This window comes from Schistocerca americana, chromosome 4 (genome assembly GCF_021461395.2).
Source record: "Schistocerca americana isolate TAMUIC-IGC-003095 chromosome 4, iqSchAmer2.1, whole genome shotgun sequence".
NCBI classification, from domain to species: domain Eukaryota; kingdom Metazoa; phylum Arthropoda; class Insecta; order Orthoptera; family Acrididae; genus Schistocerca; species Schistocerca americana.
Window position 1 is genome coordinate 780,362,291 of NC_060122.1, and position 26,620 is coordinate 780,388,910.

Sequence of the window (26,620 nt, forward strand, 5' to 3'; positions counted from 1 at the left end):
ACTGCCTTTAATGTGAAGGTTTGTGTGCTGTCCTATTCAGATTTATCTTCTAACAACTGACAGGTGTAATATAAGTTATTTAATTGGCAAGAGACAACTATTTTAACTTTAGTACAAACTAGCTACTTAAAGTTTTTCTAAGGAATTGTTCTCTTATACATATACGATAAGTTTAAAATCTTATTATTGGGAAGTTGTTAACGTCATACCTTGCAATCTCCTTTTCATAAAGAAAATTTGTCACCTATTAGAAATTGTTTTTGAATTACTTTTTTTTTAATGCCAGACTTAAAAAATTATTATTGAGAAAATCTTTTAAAATAAAAAGGTATCTTTAGCAGTGTGCGTTATTTCACCAGCACCTCCTGGCCCCTACTTCCACGATAACGTTTTGGAATAGCATGTGTACTTTAGTTGTAGTTTGTGAACCGCCCTAATTGATGGTTCGCCCCTAATATCGTGTCGGGCCTCCTTTTGCCCACCGTAGCGCAGCAACTCAACGTGGCACTGACTCAACAAGTTGTTCAAGTTGTTAACATCCCCTTGCAGAAATGAGCCATGGTACCTCTATAGCCGTCCATAATTGCGAAAGAGTTGCCGGTGCAGGATTTTGTGCACGAACTGACCTCTCGATAATGTCCCATGAATATTCGATGGGATTCATGTCGGGCGATGTAGGTGGCCAAATCATTCGCTCGAGTTGTCCAGAACGTTCTTCAAACCAATCGTGAACAATTATGACCCAGTGACATGGTGCTTCGTCATCCATAAAAATTCCACTGTTGTTTTTCTGCGACACATTCGAATCCTACCATCAACTCTTAACCAGTTGAAATCGTGATTCATCTGACCAGGCCCAGTCGTCTAGGGCCCAAGCGATATGGCCACGGGCCCAGGAGAGCGATAAACACTCGCGTCGGCTGTTTACTGCCATAGCCCATTAACGCCAGATTTCGCCGCACTGTCCAAACGTATACGTACGTCGTAAGTCCCACACTGATTTCTGCGGTTACTTCACGCAGTGTTGCTTGTCTCTTAGCACTGACAATTCTACGCAAATGCCGCTGCTCTCGTTTGTTGATTGAAGGCCGCATGGTAGGCTCTGGCTCCAAGAGCTACGTAACTGGCTGCCCATTTGATTTAATTATGAGAAATAGAATCTTAGGTTTATAATTAACCTGCTGTAACGTTTACCGATCAGCCCGGCATCTACACCGTCTGTCGAAGAAGTTCCCAGACTGATCTTATTTCTGATGTGTAAGTAACGTCAACTAAGTAACTATGGTGGCAACTTAAACTAACCAGTCAGTTGTTAATAGGCATTGTTAGGCTTTGGAAGTGCGACCACATTATGTCAGCGTTGTTGCATCATAAATCGCAATGGAGCAACACCTGTAAATCAAGTGTTCAAATCAAGTGTGCAAAGTTTTTCCCGTACACATTGACTCGTCGATAAAAACGATATATGGACGACTGCTGCGACTTGATTGAACTGTAAAACACTAACAGTTCCTTTCCGTTAAAAAGCATCACGGTATTATCAATACGAACCTACCACAAAACGACGAAATGCGGAAGTTCAGCTGGCGGGTCAACGCTTTGATGACACAACCCACATTCAAGCCAGTGTGATGCCCAAGTTGAACAACATCCCAAAGAAGAATTTTTCTAACAGTTTCACATGTTTGATCCTGAAACTTTTCTCTATTTTTTTTATTTCTCCAGTCTTGAAACTTTTTGAACTAGTAGGGTATATATTCTCTTCCCGTCAACAGCTTATGGTTCAAATGGCTCTGAGCACTATGGGACTTAACTTCTGAGGTCATCAGTCCCCTAGAACTTAGAACTACTTAAACCTAACTAACCTAAGGACATCACACACATCCATACCCGAGGCAGGATTCGAACCTGCGACCGTAGCAGTTGCGCGGTTCCAGACTGTAGCGCCTAGAACCGCTCGGCCACTCCGGCCGGCAACAGCTTATGGCTATAGTGAAAACTCTGGTTGTGCAGAACTGTAAATAGCGACGTGCGAGTGCATTCAGAAAGACGTGTTTCCTTAAGGGCCATAAATAATACGCTGAAAGTCGAATTTCCTTTCTACGATAGTAATCATGAACATGACGAAGTGGTCCACATATCTCATGAGTTTCCAGTTTTGATGATTTTCCAGTTTCTTCTTTCTCGAATCTTTCCTTGTCACTCTTCTCAACGGCGTTTTTGTTCATTTACAAATCATCAGCAGTTCTTTCGATCATCTTGTTAATGGGGAGAATTGGATATCATTAAATTTTATTTCGGGAAGTAGAGGTGTGACGTGCAAATCATTTTTCTCGACTGAGCAAGTATGACAACTCTGTGACAAAGAGACCGACGCCAAACTTACGAACTCATAACTTTTGCAAAGTTGCTTCTGACGTTGTCCAATATCACACACCAAAATTCGGTAAAAACAAACAAAATGACCCCGCATCCATAAGAACTGAAAACAAATAAATGCACAGTGTAATAACTAACGATCGCGCAAGGCAATAAGCTGCTTGAAATTGCAGCCTAGTGGAAGCGGGAAATGGCAGTAGTGGTGGGGGTGGCGGCGCGGCAACGCCAGCTCCACTGCTTCCTTCGTAACTGTCAACGCTAAAAATAGTAGGTGTAGGTAAATGGATAAACGCAGAGTAACAAATGATACAGTCATGGAAGACGAGCATTCAAACGTGTTTGAATGAGACATTGGCAAGTTAGTTTTGAAAACCACCGATAGGGGCGCCACCGATCGTAGTTGCTGAAAATTGTAGGAATCAGCATGGGTTTCGAAAAAGACGGTCGTGTGAAACCCAGCTCGAGCTATTCGTCCACGAGACTCAGAGTGCCATAGACACGGGTTCCCAGGCAGATGCCGTGTTTCTTGACTTCCTCAAGGCATTCGATACAGTTCCCCACAGTCGTTTAATGAACAAAGTATGAGCATATGGACTATCAGACCAAGTGTGTGATTGGATTGAAGAGTTCCTAGATAACAGAACGCAGCATGCCATTCTCAATGGAGAGAAGTCTTCCGAAGTAAGAGTGATTTCAGGTGTGCCGCAGGGGAGTGTCGTAGGACCGTTGCTATTCACAATATACGTAAATGACCTTGTGGATGACATCGGAAGTTCACTGAGGCTTTTAGCGGATGATGCTGTGGTATATCGAGAGGTTGTAACAATGAAAAGTTGTACTGAAATGCAGGAGGATCTGCAGCGAATTGGCGCATGGTGCAGGGAATGGCAATTGAATCTTAATGTAGACAAGTGTAATGTGCTGCGAATACATAGAAAGATAGATCCCTTATCATTTAGCTACAAAATAGCAGGTCAGCAACTGGAAGCAGTTAATTCCATAAATTATCTGGGAGTACGCATTAAGAGTGATTTAAAATGGAATGATCATATAAAGTTAATAGTTGGTAAAGCAGATGCCAGACTGAGATTCATTGGAAGAATCCTAAGGAAATGCAATCCGAATACAAAGGAAGTAGGTTACAGTACGCTTGTTCGCCCACTGATTGAATACTGCTCAGCAGTGTGGGATCGGTGCCAGATAGGGTTGATGGAAGAGATGGAGAAGATCCAAAGGAGAGCAGCGCGCTTCGTTACAGGATCGTTTAGTAATCGCGAAAGTGTTACGGAGATGATAGATAAATTCCAGTGAAAGACTCTGCAGGAGAGACGCTCAGTAGCTCGGTACGGGCTTTTGTTGAAGTTTCGAGAACATACCTTCACCGAAGAGTCAAGCAGTATATTGCTCCCTCCTACGTATATCTCGCGAAGAGACCATGAGGATAAAATCAGAGAGATTAGAGCCCACACAGAAGCATACCGACAATCTTTCTTTCCACGAACAATAGGAAACTGGAATAGAAGGGAGAACAGATAGAGGTACTCAAGGTACCCTCCGCCACACACCGTCAGGAGGCTTGCGGAGTATGGATGTAGATGTAGATGTAGATGTAGAAATACGGCGAAGCAGACAGTGGAAGGATTTTGGAGGTGAGTTTGTCCGTCGCCAGTCGGTAATTAATGGCAATGTTCACATTATACCACCAGTTTAAAAACAGCACAGTAAAGTGATACAAGAAATTCGAAAAGGATAGTCGTTTTTGTGAAGCAAAACATTGATACTGACCGGGAGCGTCTGATCAGACAGTGCACCGTGTGAGGGATGTGATGTTGTCAAGTCCTACAAATTCTACCTGTCGAAATGGTGCAGAACTGAACATGTCTTAGATAACAATGTGGAAAATCCTGGCCGGCCGCTGTGGTCGAGCGGTTCTAGGCACTTCAGTCCGGAACCACGCGGCTGCTACGGTCGCAGGTTCGAATCCTGCCTCAGGCATGGATGTGTGTGATGTCCTTCGGTTAGTTAGGTTTAAGTAGTTCTAAGTTCTAGGGGACTGATGACCTCCGATGTTAAGTCCCATAGTGCTTAGAGCCATTCTTTTTTTTTTTTTTTTTGAAAATCCTTCGCAAACGATTACGAGTGAAACCGTTCAAATTGCAGCTCGTACAAGCTGTAAGCCATGACACAAATTGCGCCATCTGCAGTTTTGCATCGATATGAAGAGCTATCTTGAAAATGACGACTTACAAGCAAATTAATCTTCAATGACGACGCCACTTTTCTTTTTTCAGGAGAGGTCAACTGACACAAAACTTATGTGTGAGTAACAGAGAATGCACATGCATCCGTCGAACAGATAAAGGGTTCTGAGGAAGTTAAAGTGTTCTTTGGTGTGCCCAAAAGGACATTACGTGAGCCTATCTTCTTAACTCAGAGAACAGTCAATGGCGTCACCTGTCTCTATATTCTGCAGTCGTGGCTCATGCCACATCTTGAAACTGATGGCAGGGATTCCATCTTTCAACACGATGGCGTCCCTCCACATTTACACACTTGTGAACGAGAGTACCTGAATGAGACGCTGCCACTTCGCTGGATAGGGCATGTTGCGGGCACGACCTGTATAATGTGCAGTGCTCTTTTAAAGCAGAATAAATGGTACTGTATTTGCTTGTTCTATCTGTTTTTAAGGTATAAAAGCAAATTAATTTCGTTGTAAGCGGAAATGGGTAATCCATAAAGTAAGTCACAAACATGTAGGTTCGAATTTTCGCTGTAGGAGAAGCGAATGTATGACATCTCAGTTGCTAGCCACGTCAGATAGACATTTAAATACACGACACATGGTGGTACTTCATAAAAACTAAATCATTACTCACTATGCTGCAAGATATTTTTCAATAATTATAATAATCGTTAACGGCTCAGGTATTGACTTGACTGACGACAACTGGCTACAAATTTGAACCATCACAAGTAATTTATTAACTTGAACAAGTACATTTACCGAGAGCTTTTACCTATCCGATGATCCTCAGCAAGAGAATTAACAAATAGGAATTAATAATGGGTGTAATGGATTTTTATAATTTCGTGTAATTCAGCGAGTAAAGGAAAATTTCGCGTAAATTTCGCACGCATAGCGCCTCTGTTTTCGATGCTGCATCGAAGATGGATCGATGACATCGCAATCACGAAAACTTTATGTGATATGCTGTAAGAGGTCCATGACTAAGGAATTTATTGCTAGCGCATTCGAGCATATGTAATTTTGATGGATTGCTCACGCGCTGCCTGCGATATGTAAGCTATAATAGAATCGCAGACCAAAGAGCAGTGTTGGCTGCAGTAGGAGCTGTGTGGCAGCAAGAGTAAGTAGTAGCTAAAAGTCGTGTGTATGGAGTTGGCTGGGCCGGTCGTGGGGAGCGATGGCGGTTTCTGAGCGATGTAATATAAGGTAATTCCTGCTGGAATTGCCAAAGTCCGTCGGAATGCGCAATGGACATGAATGGATACAGGTGATCAGACAGGGTGCTTACGTACGCGTGACCTGTCACAGTCGTATCTAGACGTATCAGAGGTTCCATATCGCTCTAACTGCGCACCCCCCATACCACTACAGAGCCTCCATCAGCTTGAACACTACACTGCTGACATGCAGGGTCCATGGATTCATGAGACTGTCTCCATACCCGTAAACGTCTGTCCTCTTGATACAATTTGAAACGAGACTCGTCCGACCAGACAACATGTTTCCAGTCATCAACAGTTGAATGTCGGTGTTGACGGGCCCGGGCGAAGCGTAAAGCTTTGTGTCGTGCAGTCATCAAAGGTACACGAGTGGCCCTTCGGCTCCGAAATCCTATATCGATGATGTTCCGTTGAATGGTTCGCACGTTGACAGTTGTCGATGGCCCAGCATTGAAATCTGCAGCAATTTGCGGAATGGTTGCACTTATGTCACGCTGAACGATTCTCTTCAGCCGTCATCTTGCAGGATCTTTTTCCAGCTGTAGCGATGTTGGAGCTTTGGTGTTTTACCAGACTCCTGATATTAACGGAGCACTCATGGAATGCTTATAGGGAAAATCCCCACTTCTTCGCTATCTCGTAGATGCTGTATACCATCTCTCGTGAGCCGACTATAACACCACGTCCAGTCTCACTTATATCTTGATAACCTGCCTTTCTAGCAGCGCCGGCGAGCGGTTCTAGGCGCTACAGTCTGGAACCGCACGGCCGCTACGGTTGCAGGTTCGAATCCCGCCTCGGGCATGGATGTGTGTGATGTCCTTAGGTTAGTTAGTTTTGAACCATTTTTGATCTTTCGATAGGGTGAGGAGGAGGAGTATGGTCAGATACACGGGAAAACGGAAGATAATCCCGCATTAATATTCTGATTTACAAACGACACAAGACAAGCATGAAACGTCACATTCCTCCACCATAGGAACTGCTTGCGTGTGTTGAGGAGCCCACAACTCCAAAACAGAGGTTTTCCGTCGACATAATTTGGCAATGAAGCTGCTCTCGCAATCGTGCTTTAAGTACCAGATACACTACCGCATTGCACAAACCAAATCGCGCAACGGCAATATCTAAACTCGAGTGATTGTTAAAAAAAAAAAAATGGCTCTCAGCACTATGGGTCTTAACTTCTGAGGTCATCAGTCCCCTAGAACTTAGAACTACTTAAACCTAACTAACCTAAGGACATCACACACATCCATGCCCGAGGCAGGATTCGAACCTGCGACTGTAGCTGTCACGCGGTTCCAGACTGTGGCGCCTAGAACCGCTCGTCCACTTCGGCCGGCTCGAGTGATTGTTGGTGGCAATGAACCCCCACTGGTGTTTCACTAGGATAAAATAAAAGTTGTTAAGAGAAATCGAAAAATGAAGCAAAATCGAGTGCAATTTCCGTCGGAATTAACGCCACATACTACACTCCTGGAAATGGAAAAAAGAACACATTGACACCGGTATGTCAGACCCACCATACTTGCTCCGGACACTGCGAGAGGGCTGTACAAGCAAGGATCACACGCACGGCACAGCGGACACACCAGGAACCGCGGTGTTGGCCGTCGAATGGCGCTAGCTGCGCAGCATTTGTGCACCGCCGCCGTCAGTGTCAGCCAGTTTGCCGTGGCATACGGAGCTCCATCGCAGTCTTTAACACTGGTAGCATGCCGCGACAGCGTGGACGTGAACCGTATGTGCAGTTGACGGACTTTGAGCGAGGGCGTATAGTGGGCATGCGGGAGGCCGGGTGGACGTACCGCCGAATTGCTCAACATGTGGGGCGTGAGGTCTCCACAGTACATCGATGTTGTCGCCAGTGGTCGGCGGAAGGTGCACGTGCCCGTCGACCTGGGACCGGACCGCAGCAACGCACGGATGCACACCAAGACCGTAGGATCCTACGCAGTGCCGTAGGGGCCCGCACCGCCACTTCCCAGCAAATTGGGGCTACTGTTGCTCCTGGGGTATCGGCGAGGACCATTCGCAACCGTCTCCATGAAGCTGGGCTACGGTCCCGCACACCGTTAGGCCGTCTTCCGCTCACGCCCCAACATCGTGCAGCCCGCCTCCAGTGGTGTCGCGACAGGCGTGAATGGAGGGACGAATGGAGACGTGTCGTCTTCAGCGATGAGAGTCGCTTCTGCCTTGGTGCCAATGATGGTCGTATGCGTGTTTGGCGCCGTGCAGGTGAGCGCCACAATCAGGACTGCATACGACCGAGGCACACAGGGCCAACACCCGGCATCATGGTGTGGGGAGCGATCTCCTACACTGGCCGTACACCACTGGTGATCGTCGAGGGGACACTGAATAGTGCACGGTACATCCAAACCGTCATCGAACCCATCGTTCTACCATTCCTAGACCGGCAAGGGAACTTGCTGTTCCAACAGGACAATGCACGTCCGCATGTATCCCGTGCCACCCAACGTGCTCTAGAAGGTGTAAGTCAACTACCCTGGCCAGCAAGGTCTCCGGGTCTGTCCCCCATTGAGCATGTTTGGGACTGGATGAAGCGTCGTCTCACGCGGTCTGCACGTCCAGCACGAACGCTGGTCCAACTGAGGCGCCAGGTGGAAATGGCATGGCAAGCCGTTCCACAGGACTACATCCAGCATCTCTACGATCGTCTCCATGGGAGAATAGCAGCCTGCATTGCTGCGAAAGGTGGATATACACTGTACTAGTGCCGACATTGTGCATGGTCTGTTGCCTGTGTCTATGTGCCTGTGGTTCTGTCAGTGTGATCATGTTATGTATCTGACCCCAGGAATGTGTCAATAAAGTTTCCCCTTCCTGGGACAATGAATCCACGGTGTTCTTATTTCAATTTCCAGGAGTGTATAATCAATAAAAGGCGCACGTAACTAGTTAAATGATAGACCACTACTGCGTCCAACATCGTGAACGAAGCCAAACGCTTGCCAACGTGTTTCTCCCCTAAATGAACTAAATCTATTCACTAAAATGAAATCAAAACTTCCCCGAACGTTCTAGATACTGAAAGAAATGAATTTCTCCTACTGAAATAACACTTCTCCATACGAACCGAAGTATGATCATCTCAATCCAACTTCCGAAGGAACGATAGGTCTTACCACTTCAGCACCTGCGACACGTTGCCTCGTTTCTAGAGGCCAATCGAGGCGGTGGGCGTCGGTGAGTGGTTTGTTTGACAAGTGTGGGAGCTGGATGGCTCAAAACGCCTGTTGCTAAAAAGTGGTAACCGCCCGAATCCGTCAAGGAAGAACCCGCACAGATGTTCTAGCGAAAACCACCGGCACCAGAAAAAAGGACGTGCTCTGATTCGTGGGTAAAGAAAGTTAGGAATACTCCTCTGGAGAAAGCTAACAGAATCGATATTGCAGCACAGATTGCGCAAGAAACGTTTTGCTTCCCCCATCAGCGGACTCCGTCACACAAGCTCACAGAAATTAACGAACCAGATATTATTTGTGCAACTGAAAAAGGGAGATCAGGTTTTAATGTCCCGTCGACATCGACGTCATTAGAGCGGAACAGAAGCTCGGGATGTTTCAAGGATGGGGATGGAAGCCAGCAGTGCCCTTTGAAAGCAACGGTGCCGGCATTTGCCTGAAGTGATTTAGGGAAATCACAGACATAAATCTAGATGGCCGGACGTGGATTTGAACCGTCGTCCTCCCGAATTCGAGTCCAGTGTGCTAACCACTGCGCCGCCTCACTCGGTCTCTGCAGCTAAAGTGGAGGGAGGGAAAGGAAGCTGGTCGATACACGAAATAAATACGCACCCGCGCACTGCGCATTCCCTTCACGACACAGAAAAATCATCTGCACCATTTGCATATGCCACCATCCATTAAAATGAATCATTCAGCTGTAAAAGTCGACTTCCAGAGCTGTCTTTAGTGTATATGTTTATCTTAATCAATAAGTTTACCATTAATGTTTATATGACAGTTTGGTATGTCTTTCTTGCTGATGACCATTACTTTTGTTTTACTTATTTCGATTTCGTAGACTTACCGCTGACTACTTTCGTTGATTCGGGATACAAGACGGTGGCGACTATTTAGGCTGTCGGCAAATATTACAGTATCATCAACGCAGCGGACATCGTTCAGATCCTCTCCATTCAAGACGATTCCCTCGTCGACATTTTCAAGGGCTTCTTTGAAGATATATTCCGAATAAAGATTGCACATCAGTGACGGCAAAATACTGTCCTGTTTCACTTCTCAGATTATCTTTAACGTGTCAGATTTCTCATTTTCTACCGTTAAAGCAGCATACTGGTTCCAATTTACATTAACTACGATCCGGGGGGGATCTCTGTCATTCATCTAACTATTTTTTAGCACATTGGCCATCTTGTAATGTTTTACTCTGCCGCATACCTTTTGACGATGAATAAAACAGGCATATATGTTATCGTTCGTATCTCTACACCCCTGGAATGAGACTTAAATACCTTCCAGAGACTCGATGAGTGACTGTAGAAGGATACAAGGTAACTTACACAAAATTTCTAGTTGATGTGACGAATGGCAGCTTGCACTAAATGTAGAAAAATACGAGCTAATGCAGATGATTAGGAAAAACAGTCGTGTAATGTTCGCATCAGCTTCAGCAGTGTGCTGCTTGACACAGTCAAAATGTTCAAATGTGTGTGAAACCTTATGGGACTTAACTGGTAAGGTCATCAGCCCCTAAGCTTCCACACTACTTAACCTAAATTATCCTAAGGACAAACACAGACACCCACGCCCGAGGGAGGACTCGAACCTCCGCCGTGACCAGCCTTGACACAGTCACGTCAGTTAAATATCTGAGCGAGCGTAACGTCGCAAAGCGTTATTTAGTGGAACGAGACAGTGGTAGGGAAGGCGACTGGTCGACTCCGGTTTATTGGGAGAATTTTAGGAGAATGTACTCATCCATAAAGGAGACCGCGTATAAGACACTAATGCGACCAGTTCTTGAATACTACTTGAGTGTTTGCGATCCCCTCCAGGACAGATTGAAGAAAGACATCGATGCATTTTAGAGGCGTACTGCTAGATTTGTTACAAGTAGGTTCGATCAACACGCAGATATTGCCAAAATGCTTCGTCAGCTCAAATGGGAATCGCTGGAAGAATGATGATGTTCTTTTCGCTAAAAGCTGATGGGAAAATTTAGAAAACTGTCATTTGAAGCTGACTGCAGAGTGGTTTTACTGCAGCCGACGTACTTTAAGCACCACGAAGATAAGAGATATCAGCGTTCTACCGAACACATAGACAATTGTTTTTCCCTCGCTCTGTTTGCGAATGGAACAGGAGAGGATGACTAATAGTGATACAGGGTAAGCACTGTATGGTGGCTTACGGGGTATGTATGGAGGTGTAGATTTCTCTACTACGACAGACTTTCTTTAGACAAACTGTGCAGATCCTATCAGTTCTGCAAAAACCTTGAGATTCTATTGTGAATAATTTTTAGAAATATTTTCAGCGAATGGCTCATCAAACTTATTGTCCTGAAATCATTGCATTAGTTGGCTCCTCTGTTTTTAGAAAGATTACAAACTCTGATTGAAGCCATTTTGTGAGAAATGATAATCGAATTCTAAATGTAAATGAACTCTGTCGTCAACCATTTTATTTCTTCTTCATTAAACAACTTCAGGAATTCAGAATGCGTTCCACCTGGTCCTGCTGTTTTCCCATCTTCTATTGCCTCCACTACTCCTCTCACTTCATGACCAAAAGTATCCGGACACCTGGCTGAAAATGACTTACAAGTTCGTGGCGCCCTCCATCGGTAATGCTGGAATTCAATGTGGTGTTGGCCTCTCCTTAGCCTTGGTGGCACCTTCCACTCTCGCAGGCATACGTTCAGTCAGGTGCTGGAAGGTTTCTAGGGGAATGGCAGCCTATTCTTCACGGAGTGCTGCACTGAGCAGAGGTATCGATGTCGGTCGATGAGGCCTGGCACGAAGTCGGCGTTCCGAAAAATCGCAAAGGTGTTCTATAGGATTCAGGTCAGGACTCTGTACAGGCCAGTCCATTACAGGGATGTTATTGTCGTGTAACCACTCCACCACAGACCGTGCATTATGAGCAGGTGCTCGATCGTTTTGAAAGATGCAATCACCATCCCCGAATTGTTCTTCAACAGTGTGAAGCCATAGGGTGCTCAAAACATCAATGTAGGCCTGTGCTGTGATAGTGCCACGCAAAACAACAGGGGGTGCAAGCCCCTTTCATGAAAAACACGACCACACCATAACTCCACTCTTGGGATATGACGTTCACCGGGCATTTGCCGTACCCACACTCTGCCATCGGATAGCCACATTGTGTACCGTGATTCGTCACTCCACACAACGTTTTTCGGCCGTTCACTCGTCCAATGTTTACGGTCCTTATTCCAAGCGAGGCGTCGTTTGGCACATACCCGCGTGATGTGTGGCTTATGAGCAGCCGCTCGACCATGAAATCCAAGTTTTCTCACCTCCCGCCTAACAGTCATAGCTTTTGCAGTGGACTCTGATGCAGTTTGGAATTTCTGTGTGATGGTCTCGGTAGATGTCTGCCTGCTTCAACTGTCGGCGGTATCTGTGAGTCAACAGACGAGGCCGGCCTGTAAGCTTTTGTACTGTACGTGTTCCTTCACGTTTCCACTTCACTATCACATCGGAAACAGTGGACCTAGGGATGTTTAGGAGAGTGGAAATCTCGCGTATGGACGATTGACACCCATTCACCTGACCACCTTGGAAGTCCGTGAGTTCCGCAGAGCGCCCCATTCTGCCTTCTCACGATGTTTAATGACTGCTGAGGTCGCTGATAGGGACTAGCTGGCAGTAGGTGGCAGCACATTGGACCTAATATGAAAAATGTGTGTTTTTGGGGGTGTCCGGATAGTTTTGATCACATAATGTATCTGCTGCTGTTTCAATAGCGGCTTGAGATGGATCCGACCTATCGTCATGAGAAAGTTCTGCCCCATAGTTCTCCCAAGCTTATATTCTTTAGTTTTTGTCGATGATCAGCTTACCATCAATAACTACTAATGAAGCTGAGGGTCTAGTACGGAAGTTCCCAGAAAATTCCTTGTTTACATTGTAATAGTCAAACTTAGTTTTTAAAGTTTAAGTACTTGAGCATATTTGTTTCAGTTCTTCTTTCGCTTCTCTGTTCTTCCGGCGATAATTTTGTTCAGGCAGCTATACTCGCGTGGGTTTGCTTCGCAACTTCTTCTTTGATGCGTTAGTTATAATACTTCCTTTTGCTTATTTCAGTCGCTAACCGACTATTACACTAATCTACGACCGCTGTATCGAATAGGAATAAAATTCCACTTTAAAAAAAGTATTTGTTTCTCGCGATGAATAAGCCGCCGTCTTCCGTCGAGGCTTGTCGTCGCGTGAAACACGTGATGAGTAGTTCGTGTCCGCGCTGACTCCTTCAACAATAGCAAAAACTAATTTGTAAACATTTGCCGAAACATTGCGGAAAGTGCGTCTGACCACTCGTAGGAAGATTCGTCTTGAAGAAAGGCCAGAGTACCACCACTCGTAGGAGAGACGTCAGATACACAGGGTGGACCCGAACTACGCAGACAAAATTTCGAAGATTGTGCGTGGATATTTTCTAAGTATTTTTGTATAAGAGACTGGTGGTCTCCAGTAGCTCGTTAGAGAGTAATAATGTAATTATGGTTTACTCTGTTTGTTACACCAACTCCTTTGTAACCCGTACATGGGGTGTATATAGGCTGTCAGTGTTGACGTACAGCTCACTCTACCGAGGAAACAAACCCGAGACAGAACCGAGCAGAGCTGAATACTAACTTGAGAACGAAGCGTAAAGTGGGCGTTACGGTTGTCAACTACAAGTGCCGTGACTCACTGGAGTTCCAACCAAGGCACACAGCGCACACCGTCCAAATTTACACTATTTTTCAAATATTTTCAGTGCACTACAGATACAAAGATAATGGAAAGGAATTACTCCGGACCAGGTCACCAAAGACCACGGGTTTCTTTCACCGAAATAATAAGGAAATGTCACTGGACAGTCTCCGAAAGTTTGTCGGTCGTGTTCTGATTTAATTTTAATTCGAACAAAACAACACGTTCACTGTTACTTATTGACATCCATACACGACACATGTATTAATACACATAAATTCACCTGATAATAGAGGTTTAAGCCTTTGGAACGCGTTGTGGGCATGAATAAACAGCGATTGGTAACAGTAAACTTGTTGTTTCATTCAATACCAGTAACAGTAACGGAAAAGGCTGGCCTAAAATGTTCACATCTTAAGTTAACGTTTATAACTATACCGGTCAATAACGTCAGAAGCTCTGCCCGAGAGGCGGTTCGCATATGGTACTGTTGCATAGAGAATGTTAAAATGAAAGGTACGAAACGAAACAACCAAACAAGTTGAAATTTCGATTTGCCGCTTTGAGCTGACGTAGTCAATAGTGAGACATCTAGGGAAGTGAATGGAGTGCCCGGCACGGTTGCGTACGTGCGCGGTCAACGTGAGAAGCAGGCAGTTGTGTGTTCCGTCCATTTGACGCGGCAGTGCGTGTGAGGGAGGACACCATGACGTTCACGTTGCAAAATTCGACGACTGAGAAGCAGCGAAGTGTTACCAGATATCTGACTGCGAATGGGTTAAACTGGCCGGTAGTCATCCCTGGATGGTGGTCGTCTACGTGACAGAACGCGTGTCCGACAAGTTAGTGAGAAAATGGAGTACTTGTTTTCGTGAAGACCAGGAGTGTTTGTGTGATGACCCGATACCAGGCCAGGTGTACACGATAACCACAGCCGAACTCATCGACAAGGTGAACAATTCCGAGTGCTGACAGGTGTGGTGTGGGCCAATTTGGAACAGTGTGGGCAAATCTCCACGACAGGTTGAATTACTGGAAGGTGTGCGCGCAGTGAGTTTTGATGAGGCTCAACAAACCACAAAAGGATCCGCATATGGGGCTACCACTGCAACACCTGTTCCAGTATCGTGAAGATCCTGCTTTCCTGGTCCCGATCGACATCGGTGTGGGGAGCTGGTGCCATCAAATGGCTCAAATGGCTCTGAGCACTATGGGACTTAACAGCTGAGGTCATCAGTCCCTTAGAACTTAGAACTACTTGAACCTAACTAACCTAAGGACATCACACACATCCATGCCCGAGGCAGGATTCGAACCTGCGACCGTAGCAGTCGCGCGGTTCCCGACTGAAGCGCCTAGAACTGCTCGGCCACAACGGCCGGCGTTGGTGCCATCACTTCGGGCCAGAGACAAAGCGGGACAGCATGCAATGGGCGCATGCGTTGTCAGCTTCCTCTAAGAAATTCAAAGCTGTGTCCCCAGCAGGCAAGGTGATGCTCAGCGTCGTTTTCGACGTCAGAGGCTCGATAGTCATCGAATTCCTCGAGCACCGACAAACCGTTAGCAGCGACGTGTACAGTGAGACACTCTGTAACCTATGCAAGTCCGTCGAGAGCAGACGGCCTGGGCTGCTCACGGAGAGAACGATTCTCCTGCTCTACCATAGCGCGTGTCCGCACGTCTCCAAGGTCAACAACGTGTAAAGGACAAGGTCAAGGCCGAGTAGCTTCGGTACCCGCCCTGCAACAGATATGTCGCTGTGTGACTTCCAGAGTTTCGTCCGCTTTAAAAAAAAAAAAAAAAAAAAAAAAAAAAAAAAAAAAAAAAAAAAAAAAAAAAAAAAAAAAAAACATCTCAAAGGGAAGCGCTCCAACTCGGATGACGAATTGGACACAGTGGAGGATTGGCTCCTGTCTCAGCCACCGGAATACATAGAAAGAAAGATCCCGTATCATTTAGCTACAACATAGCAGATCAGCAGCTGGAAGCAATTAATTCCATAAATTATCTGGGAGTACGCATTAGGAGTGATTTAAAATGGAATGATCATATAAAGTTGATCGTCGGTACAGCAGATGCCAGACTGAGATTCATCGCCCGCATCTCGTGGTCGTGCGGTAGCGTTCTCGCTTCCCACGCCCGGGTTCCCGGGTTCGATTCCCGGCGGGGTCAGGGATTTTCTCTGCCTCGTGATGGCTGGGTGTTGTGTGATGTCCTTAGGTTAGTTAGGTTTAAGTAGTTCTAAGTTCTAGGGGACTGATGACCATAGATGTTAAGTCCCATAGTGCTCAGAGCCATTTTGAATTTGAGATTCATCGAAATTATTAAGATGTGAAAATCGGAGAATTTTGACCTCAAACGGAGACGCACTAACAGTCGCTCTTCCGGTACGCCATTCGCGAATGGAACAGGAAAAGCGGGAGGAAGCAGTGGAGTCCGGAGTACCGTCACAAGCCGTGAGCTGGCTTGCCGAGAACAAATACGGATGCAGATGTTATACAAATAAGTCAACTGAAAACCGTATCTTATACTCATTGCGGAATAGATGCTTTTAGAAACTTCAAGAGATGTCAAAGTAAGATTTAAACTACTTTAGATATTGTGGGTTTCCTAACCCTTTTTAAACTGAAGTTGAGTAGATAACTGGCGTGATCTCAGAGTTAATGCACCGAAAATATGAGGACGCGCTGAAACGTAATGCCTCCGAATTTTTTATGCGGAAACCCTGAATCTTTTTGAATGCAACAACCGTTATTAACATTCTACATCCTTGTTCATCATGTATACATATTTCTTTCTCAAAACAGTCACCCTGGCGACGAAGACATGTCTCCCAACGAGAGACCGGTTCGTTGATATCATAACTATAAAATGTTTGACTTTGTTGACGGAGCCATAACGTCACCTCTGCTTGTTCCGCTTCATCACTATCAAAATGATGTCCTCGAAGGGGGTATTTGAGTTTTGGAATCAGATGAACAAGGGCCAAGTCGGGATTGTATGGAGGATGATCGATGACAGTGAGCCCAAGCCTTCGGATTGTTGCAGAGTTGGCAGAAGTTGCAAAGCTCGTGTGTCGTCTGGTACTGTTATGTTGAAGGAGAAACTGCGCCATGTGTGGACCAACTCTTCGATTTCGAAAGTCGATTACAACACGCTGTTTTACATGCGCCAAAATAGTTAAGTTACACACCACTGTGTTACATACAGGCTACGATTCCGATCTGTCTAGCGGTAGAGGGTTGCAAATTTGTAGACATGAAGAATAAAGGTGTAGAATGTCAATAATGTTTGTTTTATTTAGAAAGCTTTCAAATAAAATATCCGGAGACATTACTTTTCAGCACGTATTCGTAATCCTCCTTGTGTGTAAAATTTTGAACCAGGAATGAATAGTAATATGATTTGATTTCTATTTATGAGATATTCGGAAGTAGGAAGGACTTCCGTAGCACAACGGGGATCCTGAACATGTATTTAAGTAATGTATGATTATGCCCGATATACCCAAATCTGTTAACATGATCTGAAAGGAACTGCATGCTCTCTTACAGACAGAGTGCGTGCAATGGAACTACTGACTCCACTTCGGGTAGTGGAATACCTACTTACATGAAGCATTAATCATAATAGTCATTCTCAATAGGATCAGTACTTGTCTAGAAGCTCTCAACAGCTCAGACCTGCCTTATACTTACTGCAATAAGCATGCAGAGGAATAAATACGAATATGTTATTTGACGATTGCAGTTTATCCGAATAATGATTCCACTGAAGTCAGAGCATGTTCACTGAAGGGAGCTCGTCTCGTTTACAACTTATACAATGAAATTCTATGTGTCCTCCACGGGGCCAAGTGGAATGCAAGCCCACAAATCATCAAAAGTACAGCGAAATGGAACTGCATATAATCTCTGATCCCCGAGGTAGTATTAAATAAGTGGGTACTAACTTGGGCCATGGCCTATACTCACCGACGAGTTAAAGGAATATTATTAATCATTATTATTCTGCCAGAAAGTTTCATATCAGCGCGCGCTCCACAGCAGAGTGGAAAATTCGTTCTGGAAACATGCCCCAGGCTGTGGCTAAGCCATGTATCCACAATATCCTTTTTTCCAGCAGTGCTAGTCCTACAGTTTCGTAGGAGTACTGTGAAGACTGGAAAGCAGGAGATGAGATACTGGCGGAAGTATAGCTTTGAGAAACGGTTGTGGGTCGTGCCTGTGTAGGCCAATCGTAGAATACTTTAACAACAAAAGGCAAAGTCCCCGAATTTGAGGTACAACTAATTCTTTCAAAGAACAGTGTTTGATGTTACTGAGCAACAGTCATACAATATTTCTTAAGGGAGCACACCGCCATTTCAGTGTTCTATTGTTTATTGAAGTACAACCCAGGTATAAAAATGCGTGATTTTTTCACCACGCGCGTTTCCCTTTGTTGAGGTAAGGCATCATCAGTGGTCTGTAATAATGTTATTTAAATTTCGATTTACTTTTAGATCGAAAAACAGTTCGCTAAGAATATGTTGATTTGTACTTACGGTGATTTTCGCTTGATTTCTCGCGTTCATAGGTAAATGCCGTCTGCTAGCATATCGTTGTTTTTCTGCGTTAGACACCGATAACTTTGGTCTAATTTTTAGTTGTTCGCAGGACTACGCATTTCTTATGTTTTTCACAACACATTTTTATGCACACCACTGTATTCTGGTTAAAAGTCTGTCTTAGAAGTACAGAAACAACCAGAATACAGTGGTGTGCATAAAAGCGTTTTGCGAAAAACGTAAGAAATCCATAGTGCTGCAGAACAACTAAAAATTAGACCAAAGTTATCTTGTCTAACGCAGAAAAACAACGATGTGCTAGCAGACGGCATTTCCCGATGCAAGCGAGAAATCAAGTGAAAATCACCGTCGTGCTCTCACGATTATTTACTGCTTTGTTACAAGATGGTGATTTTACATCTCGCATTTCGTGGGGAGCCAATATTTTTCTTAATTTATGGCCAACTTTGAGCATGACAACGTGTTAAGTGTCCTGCAAAATATGTTAAAGCCATAAAATCAAATTCTTGAAAATGGCGTAAAAGCAGAAACCTGGGTTGTTCCTGAATAAACAATAAACAGTAAAATGGAGGTGTGTTCCTTAAAAAAATGTAAAAACATTGAAAAAGCTTCACACACTGCTGGATATGAAAAATGCAAGAAAATAAAACATGAAAGAACTGTTACTTCATCATCGTCCAATTCATTTATGCTGCAAGAAACTAGTAAAAAGGTAACTTTGAAAAAAAAAGCCTTTGTGAAAAATCACAAATGTTATATGTCGAATCCTATAGTAAACAGGTAACTTTGAAAAAAAAAAGCCTTTGTGAAAAATCACAAATGTTATATGTCAAATCCTAAACCGGAACAATTGTACAAGCTAATTACTGGGATGGTTGCACTCCTACATCTGTGATTTAATTTCGTGAAGTGGTTTGGATTCCAAAGGCTTAATGCAAGTCATTAATCCAAACTGTCAGTTAGTTTTCAGCATTTGTCAACACATGTAAGTAGGATAGCACTACCAATACGGGCGGAGATAATGATCTTATCACATCCGATGCCCTGTTACACATCCAGTGTCAGGTCAGCAACTTGGCCGACTTATCCTCAAGGTCAGCCCCTTTCCCTCTCTGCTGGGGAACCACCGGGAACTGATCAATGTCACTCAGGCAATTGTGTCACGTGAAGTAAAAATGGCCAGAACCCTCTCCCCTTCCCTCTTGACCAATGGGGATCTAGCTCACCCTGCACACCTTCATCTCTTATTGCTGGGATAGTTTACTGGGAGGAATTACTCTGGAGCTGGACAGAGTAGAGAGACGTTGTAGGCTGTGTCTATTTGTTTATAACAAATTACATTAAGTTATGCCATTTGAGTTCTGCTTGTTAATAACAATTTAATGTTACGTCATTCGCGGCTCAGCCACGATCATCTTGTAGACATCTCGGGGCAACTTTCTGCATTCATGAGAGGTGGCTGCTTCTGTGACAGCTCATTTAACTGCCGTTGTGTGTCGTAGCTGTGGGTCCAATGATACATCGCGTCTCTACTTACCAGCCTCAGTCAAGTTCGTAGATGTTAATGTTTCAGTGGGACTGCACCCCTATTGATGTACAAACATGGCTGACTGCGTAACATGGGGAAAATATTTGATGCACGAATCTGTTTGATTATGGTGCTGAGATGCTGCATGAATTCTGTTGACCATATTCAGTTTGACTTCTATAGGTTCTTGTTGCTCCCTTGAAATAAGCCTTGTGTTGTCCTAATCATCATCATCATCATCATCTCATCGTCATCGACACGCCTGTCGCCGAAGTGGCGTCAACTCAAAAGACTTGCACCAGGCGAAAGTCTACCCGATGGGAGACCCTAGCCACACGACATTTCATTTTTAGCATGGCTTGTAGTGAAGGAGGAAGTTTTAATATCCATATTTTCCATAAGGTGCCATAAGAAAGGATGTCAATACAATATAGCTTGCCGAACGTGCCGTCGTGTATGAGAAGGCGTTCTGTTTCCAATTTCTTCTTCATTCAGGACCTTTTGTATTTGACGTTCAGGTGCCTCTGATAAATGTAACAATGACGCATTTTTTGTCGTATCAATCTTGTTTGACGTAGGTGAGAGGCAATAATATCAGTAGTGAGTTGCGAATATTCTGCCAGATTTTTCAGTAATTCTAAGAACTTTTGTGTGTCATCTGTTATCTGCAACTTTGTAGAATTAATTCGAAAATTTGAAACCAAGTCTAAGACTGGCTGGGCTAGAATGCTGGCAATCTAGGAATGTTTCCTGATCACAGTGGCTTCCTGCTGAGCACTTTTTGGGAGGGTATCATTCTGCCAGGTTCGGACGGCGAAAGTTCTTGGCACACTTGCGCAGTGGTAGTACACGCAGTTCACGTCTCACTTGGCCATGTGGTTATAACTGGAACAGTAGTAAAATCGGGGCATCCATCACACTGCTTGAAAGACGAATGGTATGCTGTGATGTGAGCAGAAACGTGGTTATGTTCTGGCACGGTTGAGTTTTGTAATGAAACAGCCTGATGCTGAAAGTGTTCTACGTGCGCCATCTTATAGGTTTGACGGTTCGTGGCACAAGTTGGAATTTTGCTCCCACACTGCACGAGAATTGCTGTTGGCTTGGTGTGCTAAAATCTCCGGAGTCTGGATAGTTCGTAGGTACGTAATCCTGTCTCCTCCAATTTTCTTTTGCCTTTGCTGATGGAATGAGAATGGTGTGCAGTTCATCATTTGAGTCTGTGTCCTGAGTGGCGACTTCCCCTATATGCTGGTGCTATACGTCATCAATTTCGGCTCAACGTTTGGTGTTGTACATTCTTTGTTGTGAATAATCTGCTGACTTGGGGTCACCACTGTAGTTACTGACATCTTGGTGGATCGGAATTAATGAAGCTTGAACACACTGTTTAATGAACAGAACTACGCTATTGACCATTTCTTCACACAAAGTAAAATATGTACAAACACACTGCATTATCAGAGGACACTGGGCCTCCTTTCTCCCGAAGAACCCACACGTCTCCTTCTTTTGCGCGGGAAAGTTTCTTCCTCCACTTTATTGATTTGATTATCTTTAATTTTGAAGTCATTATTCTTGTCATTGCTGCATGTTATACAGATACAGAGATGCACAGGGAAAACCCTGTTCATGCGTTGGCTTCTTTTGCATTCTCTCTCCACGTTCCTGCATGGGCTCCCGAGGAAAGGGACTTCAGTCAAATGAGTGTAGTTAAAAGAAACTTCGCATATACTGAGCTCTGAGTTGCTGAATGCTATTCTTAAAGAGCGAACAGAGCAGCTTCGACAGCACAATACGTATTTTAAGGATTACATCCTTCCTTTCTCCGTTGCAAACACAAGTGAAACAAAGCAGTCTTGCGAATGTCAGTCAACCTCACTACACCGCAGTACTGGATGAAGTGGTAGAAAATGTAGGCGTCAAGGATACAAATTCATATTTAAATTAGGATGTAAAGTGATGCATATCATCCGTTTTGAACTTTTGCAAGGCTGTTGTTTTCGAGTTACTAAGCATATGTAATTTTTTTTTGCACAATAATACACCTTGTTTTATTTCAGTTCTTTTATGGCTTTTATTTGTAGATGCAGTTAGGTTATTTCGTTTTGGAGACTTGGCAAAACTGGTTACACACTTTGTTTACATGTGTTTGTGATTATTATCTTTGGTGCGAGTGGCCGTAGTTACAATGAATGAGTTATTTCTGTAATTTACGATATCTGTCAAAAAGCTGCAGTAGCTGATGGATGTATTGTAGGTCAGTTGCCACAGTCTTTACTTGCCTTCAGATGTATGCTATTTGCGTGGAGTTTGTGTTTACTTAACCTATGCGAGTGATACCGGGGTCCCGTACTTTTCTGAATGTCTATGTTCGCGTTGGGAGTTTTATGTTCCAAATGAATTCATCCTTCTGTACGGAAAAAATAAGTGTTCTTCGCACGAGTAGCAGAACATTTTTGCAGTTTCAGACTTGTATTATGATCACCCTCACACGAAAGCTGAAGAAAGAAACTGATGCTCCTCCGAACACGCCGACCGATGCAAATAAACGCGTTTCTGTGAGGGACAAGCTTCTGGTGAAAGAGGTTAGTAAGTTGTATTTCTTTTTTCTTTAAAGTAAGGAACACAGATATATGTGAAGTCAATCGCTGTTTCAACATTCAAAGCAAATAATCCACACTTTCATTTTTCTGACAATGTGATATTAATTGATTGAAAGTACAAACGAATTGCAAGTACAAATGGTTCCGGAATCACTGTACAGTTCGCATTTTTATTGTTAGTGTGATCCTAATATAACTGTGCCAGTTCTAACATGCAAAGTTTTCGAAAAGTTTTGATTTCTTTGTTTAATGATGTTTTTGCCCACTGTTAGGAAATTTTTAAAATTTTCGTGACACTTACGCTCCAGTTACTAAATTTTTATGCAGTTCCGTTTCTCAGTAGTGCCGATGGGTAGTGGGAATTAAAATGTTACATGCTGTAACACATTGCCGGCATAACAGGCCACTATTTTCAGGAAGAGAAAGTAAGAAAGCTGTACCCTGTCCGAAAATGAATACGGTCTCATCTGTTGTCACCGATTTGCGACAGGGGCAAGCAATTGTATGTTCGTTAAAGGATAGTTGAATTTCATTAGTTTGAATGTATCCGTGTGGTAAGCTATAAAAAAATTCTCTTTGTCAGATCAGAGTTTCAGACATAGTCCTGGAATTATAAAGAATTAGGCGCTTACAATGCTGATAGATGTTAGCTGTTAATTTTTTTTACATCGACGCTCTGGCCTAGTCATTTTAGACCAAATCGTTTCTACCAGTAGTACTAGCCCAGGGAGTTCGGACATCTAGTCCCATAGCTGTACAATTCTGTTCTGTGTGCGGTTTAACCAGTCATCAAATCAACAGAGGAAGAACTACTGCCATTGTGGGAAAGCAAAGTATTCGGTACTGCATGTTGACTTTGACCCGTGATGTTATATCAGAAAGACGCACTTGAGCAGCTCTGTAATATCCAAATGGCAACCATGACGGACTCATAAAATCAAAATAAATATACAGAAGAATGTAACTAACAGGACGCTAATGGGTGTCGGAGGGTTTGGGTTATGGCAAACCATTTCCCTCCCACTCAAATAAGAAAGAAAACCAAAAATAAGGTAAAAATCATTAACCTCACGTCACATAAATAAAATGGAAAATTAACCTAGCCTATATAGCTAAAATGAGCTCTACAATATTCACCAAACGTGAAACAGAGATATCAGAAACATAACAAACAATTTACGATGCACAAATGGTATCATTATGTGAACAAAAATAAACTTCACATCACCCATCAACAGGGAAACACACTATTGGAAAACCATTTGTATTATAAGACCAGTATTACTATAGCACTTAATCAACACAGCTGACATGAACACTATAATTCCAACTAAAAAAACATCATCACTAAGACACCCATAACACATCAGTATGAATGTACATTTGGTATAATTATTATCCATTTACTTACGTAGCTAAAATGAAATTCACAATATCCAATAAATACATATTAATAAATTAACTTAAAAATTGAAAAGTTATTACATACATATTAGTAACATACTTAGCTATCAAAAGACAGTTGTGCCAAAAACTTTGACTAGCAGAAACAAAATAGTTTTTTAAAATAATAAAACACCATTCAATATAGAAATTGAAACACAAATTTATACAGCTAAATTAAATACTTGCCCCACCTATCCTTCCCCAATACAGCTACCCCATACTTAAAACTGAAGATCGTGATCACCTGTCCTACAGTAAACAGCATACAAACTAAAATTGAATGAAAATAAGACATGTGCTACCTTTTGAAACAAGCCACAACAGAAAACCCCCGAAATTAAAAATTTTTTACTTCACTTCACTCACCAGCCAATCGGTAACCAAATTAGCTACACTCAACTTTTAGGCATAAAACCACTTGAACAATCGCACCAAAAACGAGAAGTAATTTATAAATATGAATAAAAGATTGTCTGTGCCAAATCAGTCATTACGGTTTTTCTTCATGACACCACCCGAGTCCACGGGTCTTATGGGGGGAGGAGTCACTTGCTATTTTTATATGTTTTTCACGTTTCGGACATTTAATGTAGTATGCCAATACTTTTAAAAGAGTAAAAGTGTGCTTGGCCTTTCACGTATCTCTCTGTTAATGTATGGCTGTCAGATTTATCAAATAACCATCAGCTTGTTACAAATAACACACGTATCTGGTTTCCTAATATTGAAATTGACCACAGGATAGTGCCATCTCAACCATCACACCTTCTTCGGAATGTCTTCTTGCCACATGCTCTTTACCAAACGTAATGCCGGCATATAACGATCACGCTCCACAACATTATTATATCAAGGTTCAAAGCAAAAGTCCAGTACAAATTGCTGTTGCTGACTCGGTCAGTTGGACAACTATTATATTAATGAACATGCCATAAAGTGCTAGTGGGATTGTCCTTCACTGCAGCTATTTGCTTGTGAGGTACCATGGATTCCATCTTCTTCTAGACAAGAGAAAATCTCACACCTATACAAAAGATTAATCTCTAAGTCTCAAGTCAAGCATATAAAAACTGGAGTTGATAATGTCTTCTGTAATTATGTTAATTGTGCAGAGGGGACATTAAGACTCTGGGAAGTTTACAATTCATAAGACTGCTAATGATTGAAAATTGAATGCAGCTAATGTTATTAATTTTAATTGCTGTTGCTAAGGCCTCGATAGGTGAGGGAATTACACATCAAAGTCCTTTTAAACAACTCTGCCATATAGAGGGGGGAAAAGAGATTGAAACTGTGGCTCTTGTTATACACTCCTGGAAATTGAAATAAGAACACCGTGAATTCATTGTCCCAGGAAGGGGAAACTTTATTGACACATTCCTGGGGTCAGATACATCACATGATCACACTGACAGAACCACAGGCACATAGACACAGGCAACAGAGCATGCACAATGTCGGCACTAGTACAGTGTATATCCACCTTTCGCAGCAATGCAGGCTGCTATTCTCCCATGGAGACGATCGTAGAGATGCTGGATGTAGTCCTGTGGAACGGCTTGCCATGCCATTTCCACCTGGCGCCTCAGTTGGACCAGCGTTCGTGCTGGACGTGCAGACCGCGTGAGACGACGCTTCATCCAGTCCCAAACATGCTCAATGGGGGACAGATCCGGAGACCTTGCTGGCCAGGGTAGTTGACTTAAACCTTCTAGAGCACGTTGGGTGGCACGGGATACATGCGGACGTGCATTGTCCTGTTGGAACAGCAAGTTCCCTTGCCGGTCTAGGAATGGTAGAACGATGGGTTCGATGACGGTTTGGATGTACCGTGCACTATTCAGTGTCCCCTCGACGATCACCAGTGGTGTACGGCCAGTGTAGGAGATCGCTCCCCACACCATGATGCCGGGTGTTGGCCCTGTGTGCCTCGGTCGATGCAGTCCTGATTGTGGCGCTCACCTGCATGGCACCAAACACGCATACGACCATCATTGGCACCAAGGCAGAAGCGATTCTCATCGCTGAAGACGACACGTCTCCATTCGTCCCTCCATTCACGCCTGTCGCGACACCACTGGAGGCGGGCTGCACGATGTTGGGGCGTGAGCGGAAGACGGCCTAACGGTGTGCGGGACCGTAGCCCAGCTTCATGGAGACGGTTGCGAATGGTCCTCGCCGATACCCCAGGAGCAACAGTGTCCCTAATTTGCTGGGAAGTGGCGGTGCGGTCCCCTACGGCACTGCGTAGGGTCCTACGGTCTTGGCGTGCATCCGTGCGTCGCTGCGGTCCGGTCCCAGGTCGACGGGCACGTGCACCTTCCGCCGACCACTGGCGACAACATCGATGTACTGTGGAGACCTCACGTCCCACGTGTTGAGCAATTCGGCGGTACGTCCACCCGGCCTCCCGCATGCCCACTATACGCCCTCGCTCAAAGTCCGTCAACTGCACATACGGTTCACGTCCACGCTGTCGCGGCATGCTACCAGTGTTAAAGACTGCGATGGAGCTCCGTATGCCACGGCAAACTGGCTGACACTGACGGCGGCGGTGCACAAATGCTGCGCAGATAGCGCCATTAGACGGCCAACACCGCAGTTCCTGGTGTGTCCGCTGTGCCGTGCGTGTATATCATTGCTTGTACAGCCCTCTCGCAGTGTCCGGAGCAAGTATGGTGGGTCTG

General features: G+C 44.1%; 1 protein-coding gene across 3 annotated transcripts in view; it reads left to right on the top strand.

Moving 5' to 3' along the window:
- Positions 1-22,008: 22,008 nt before the first annotated feature.
- The window catches only part of LOC124612392 (NEDD8-conjugating enzyme UBE2F-like), a 70,506-nt gene continuing 65,894 nt past the window's right edge, over positions 22,009-26,620 (top strand). Inside the window, exons 1-2 of one of the 3 annotated variants that reach the window (XM_047140571.1) lie at positions 22,009-22,141; positions 22,347-22,469. In XM_047140571.1, coding sequence (XP_046996527.1) covers positions 22,362-22,469 — 108 coding nt within the window. In that variant the 5' untranslated portion in view covers positions 22,009-22,141; positions 22,347-22,361. Of the gene's footprint in view, positions 22,470-26,620 lie in introns of all 3 variants that reach the window. The other 2 variants (XM_047140572.1, XM_047140570.1) reach the window with 2 other exon arrangements.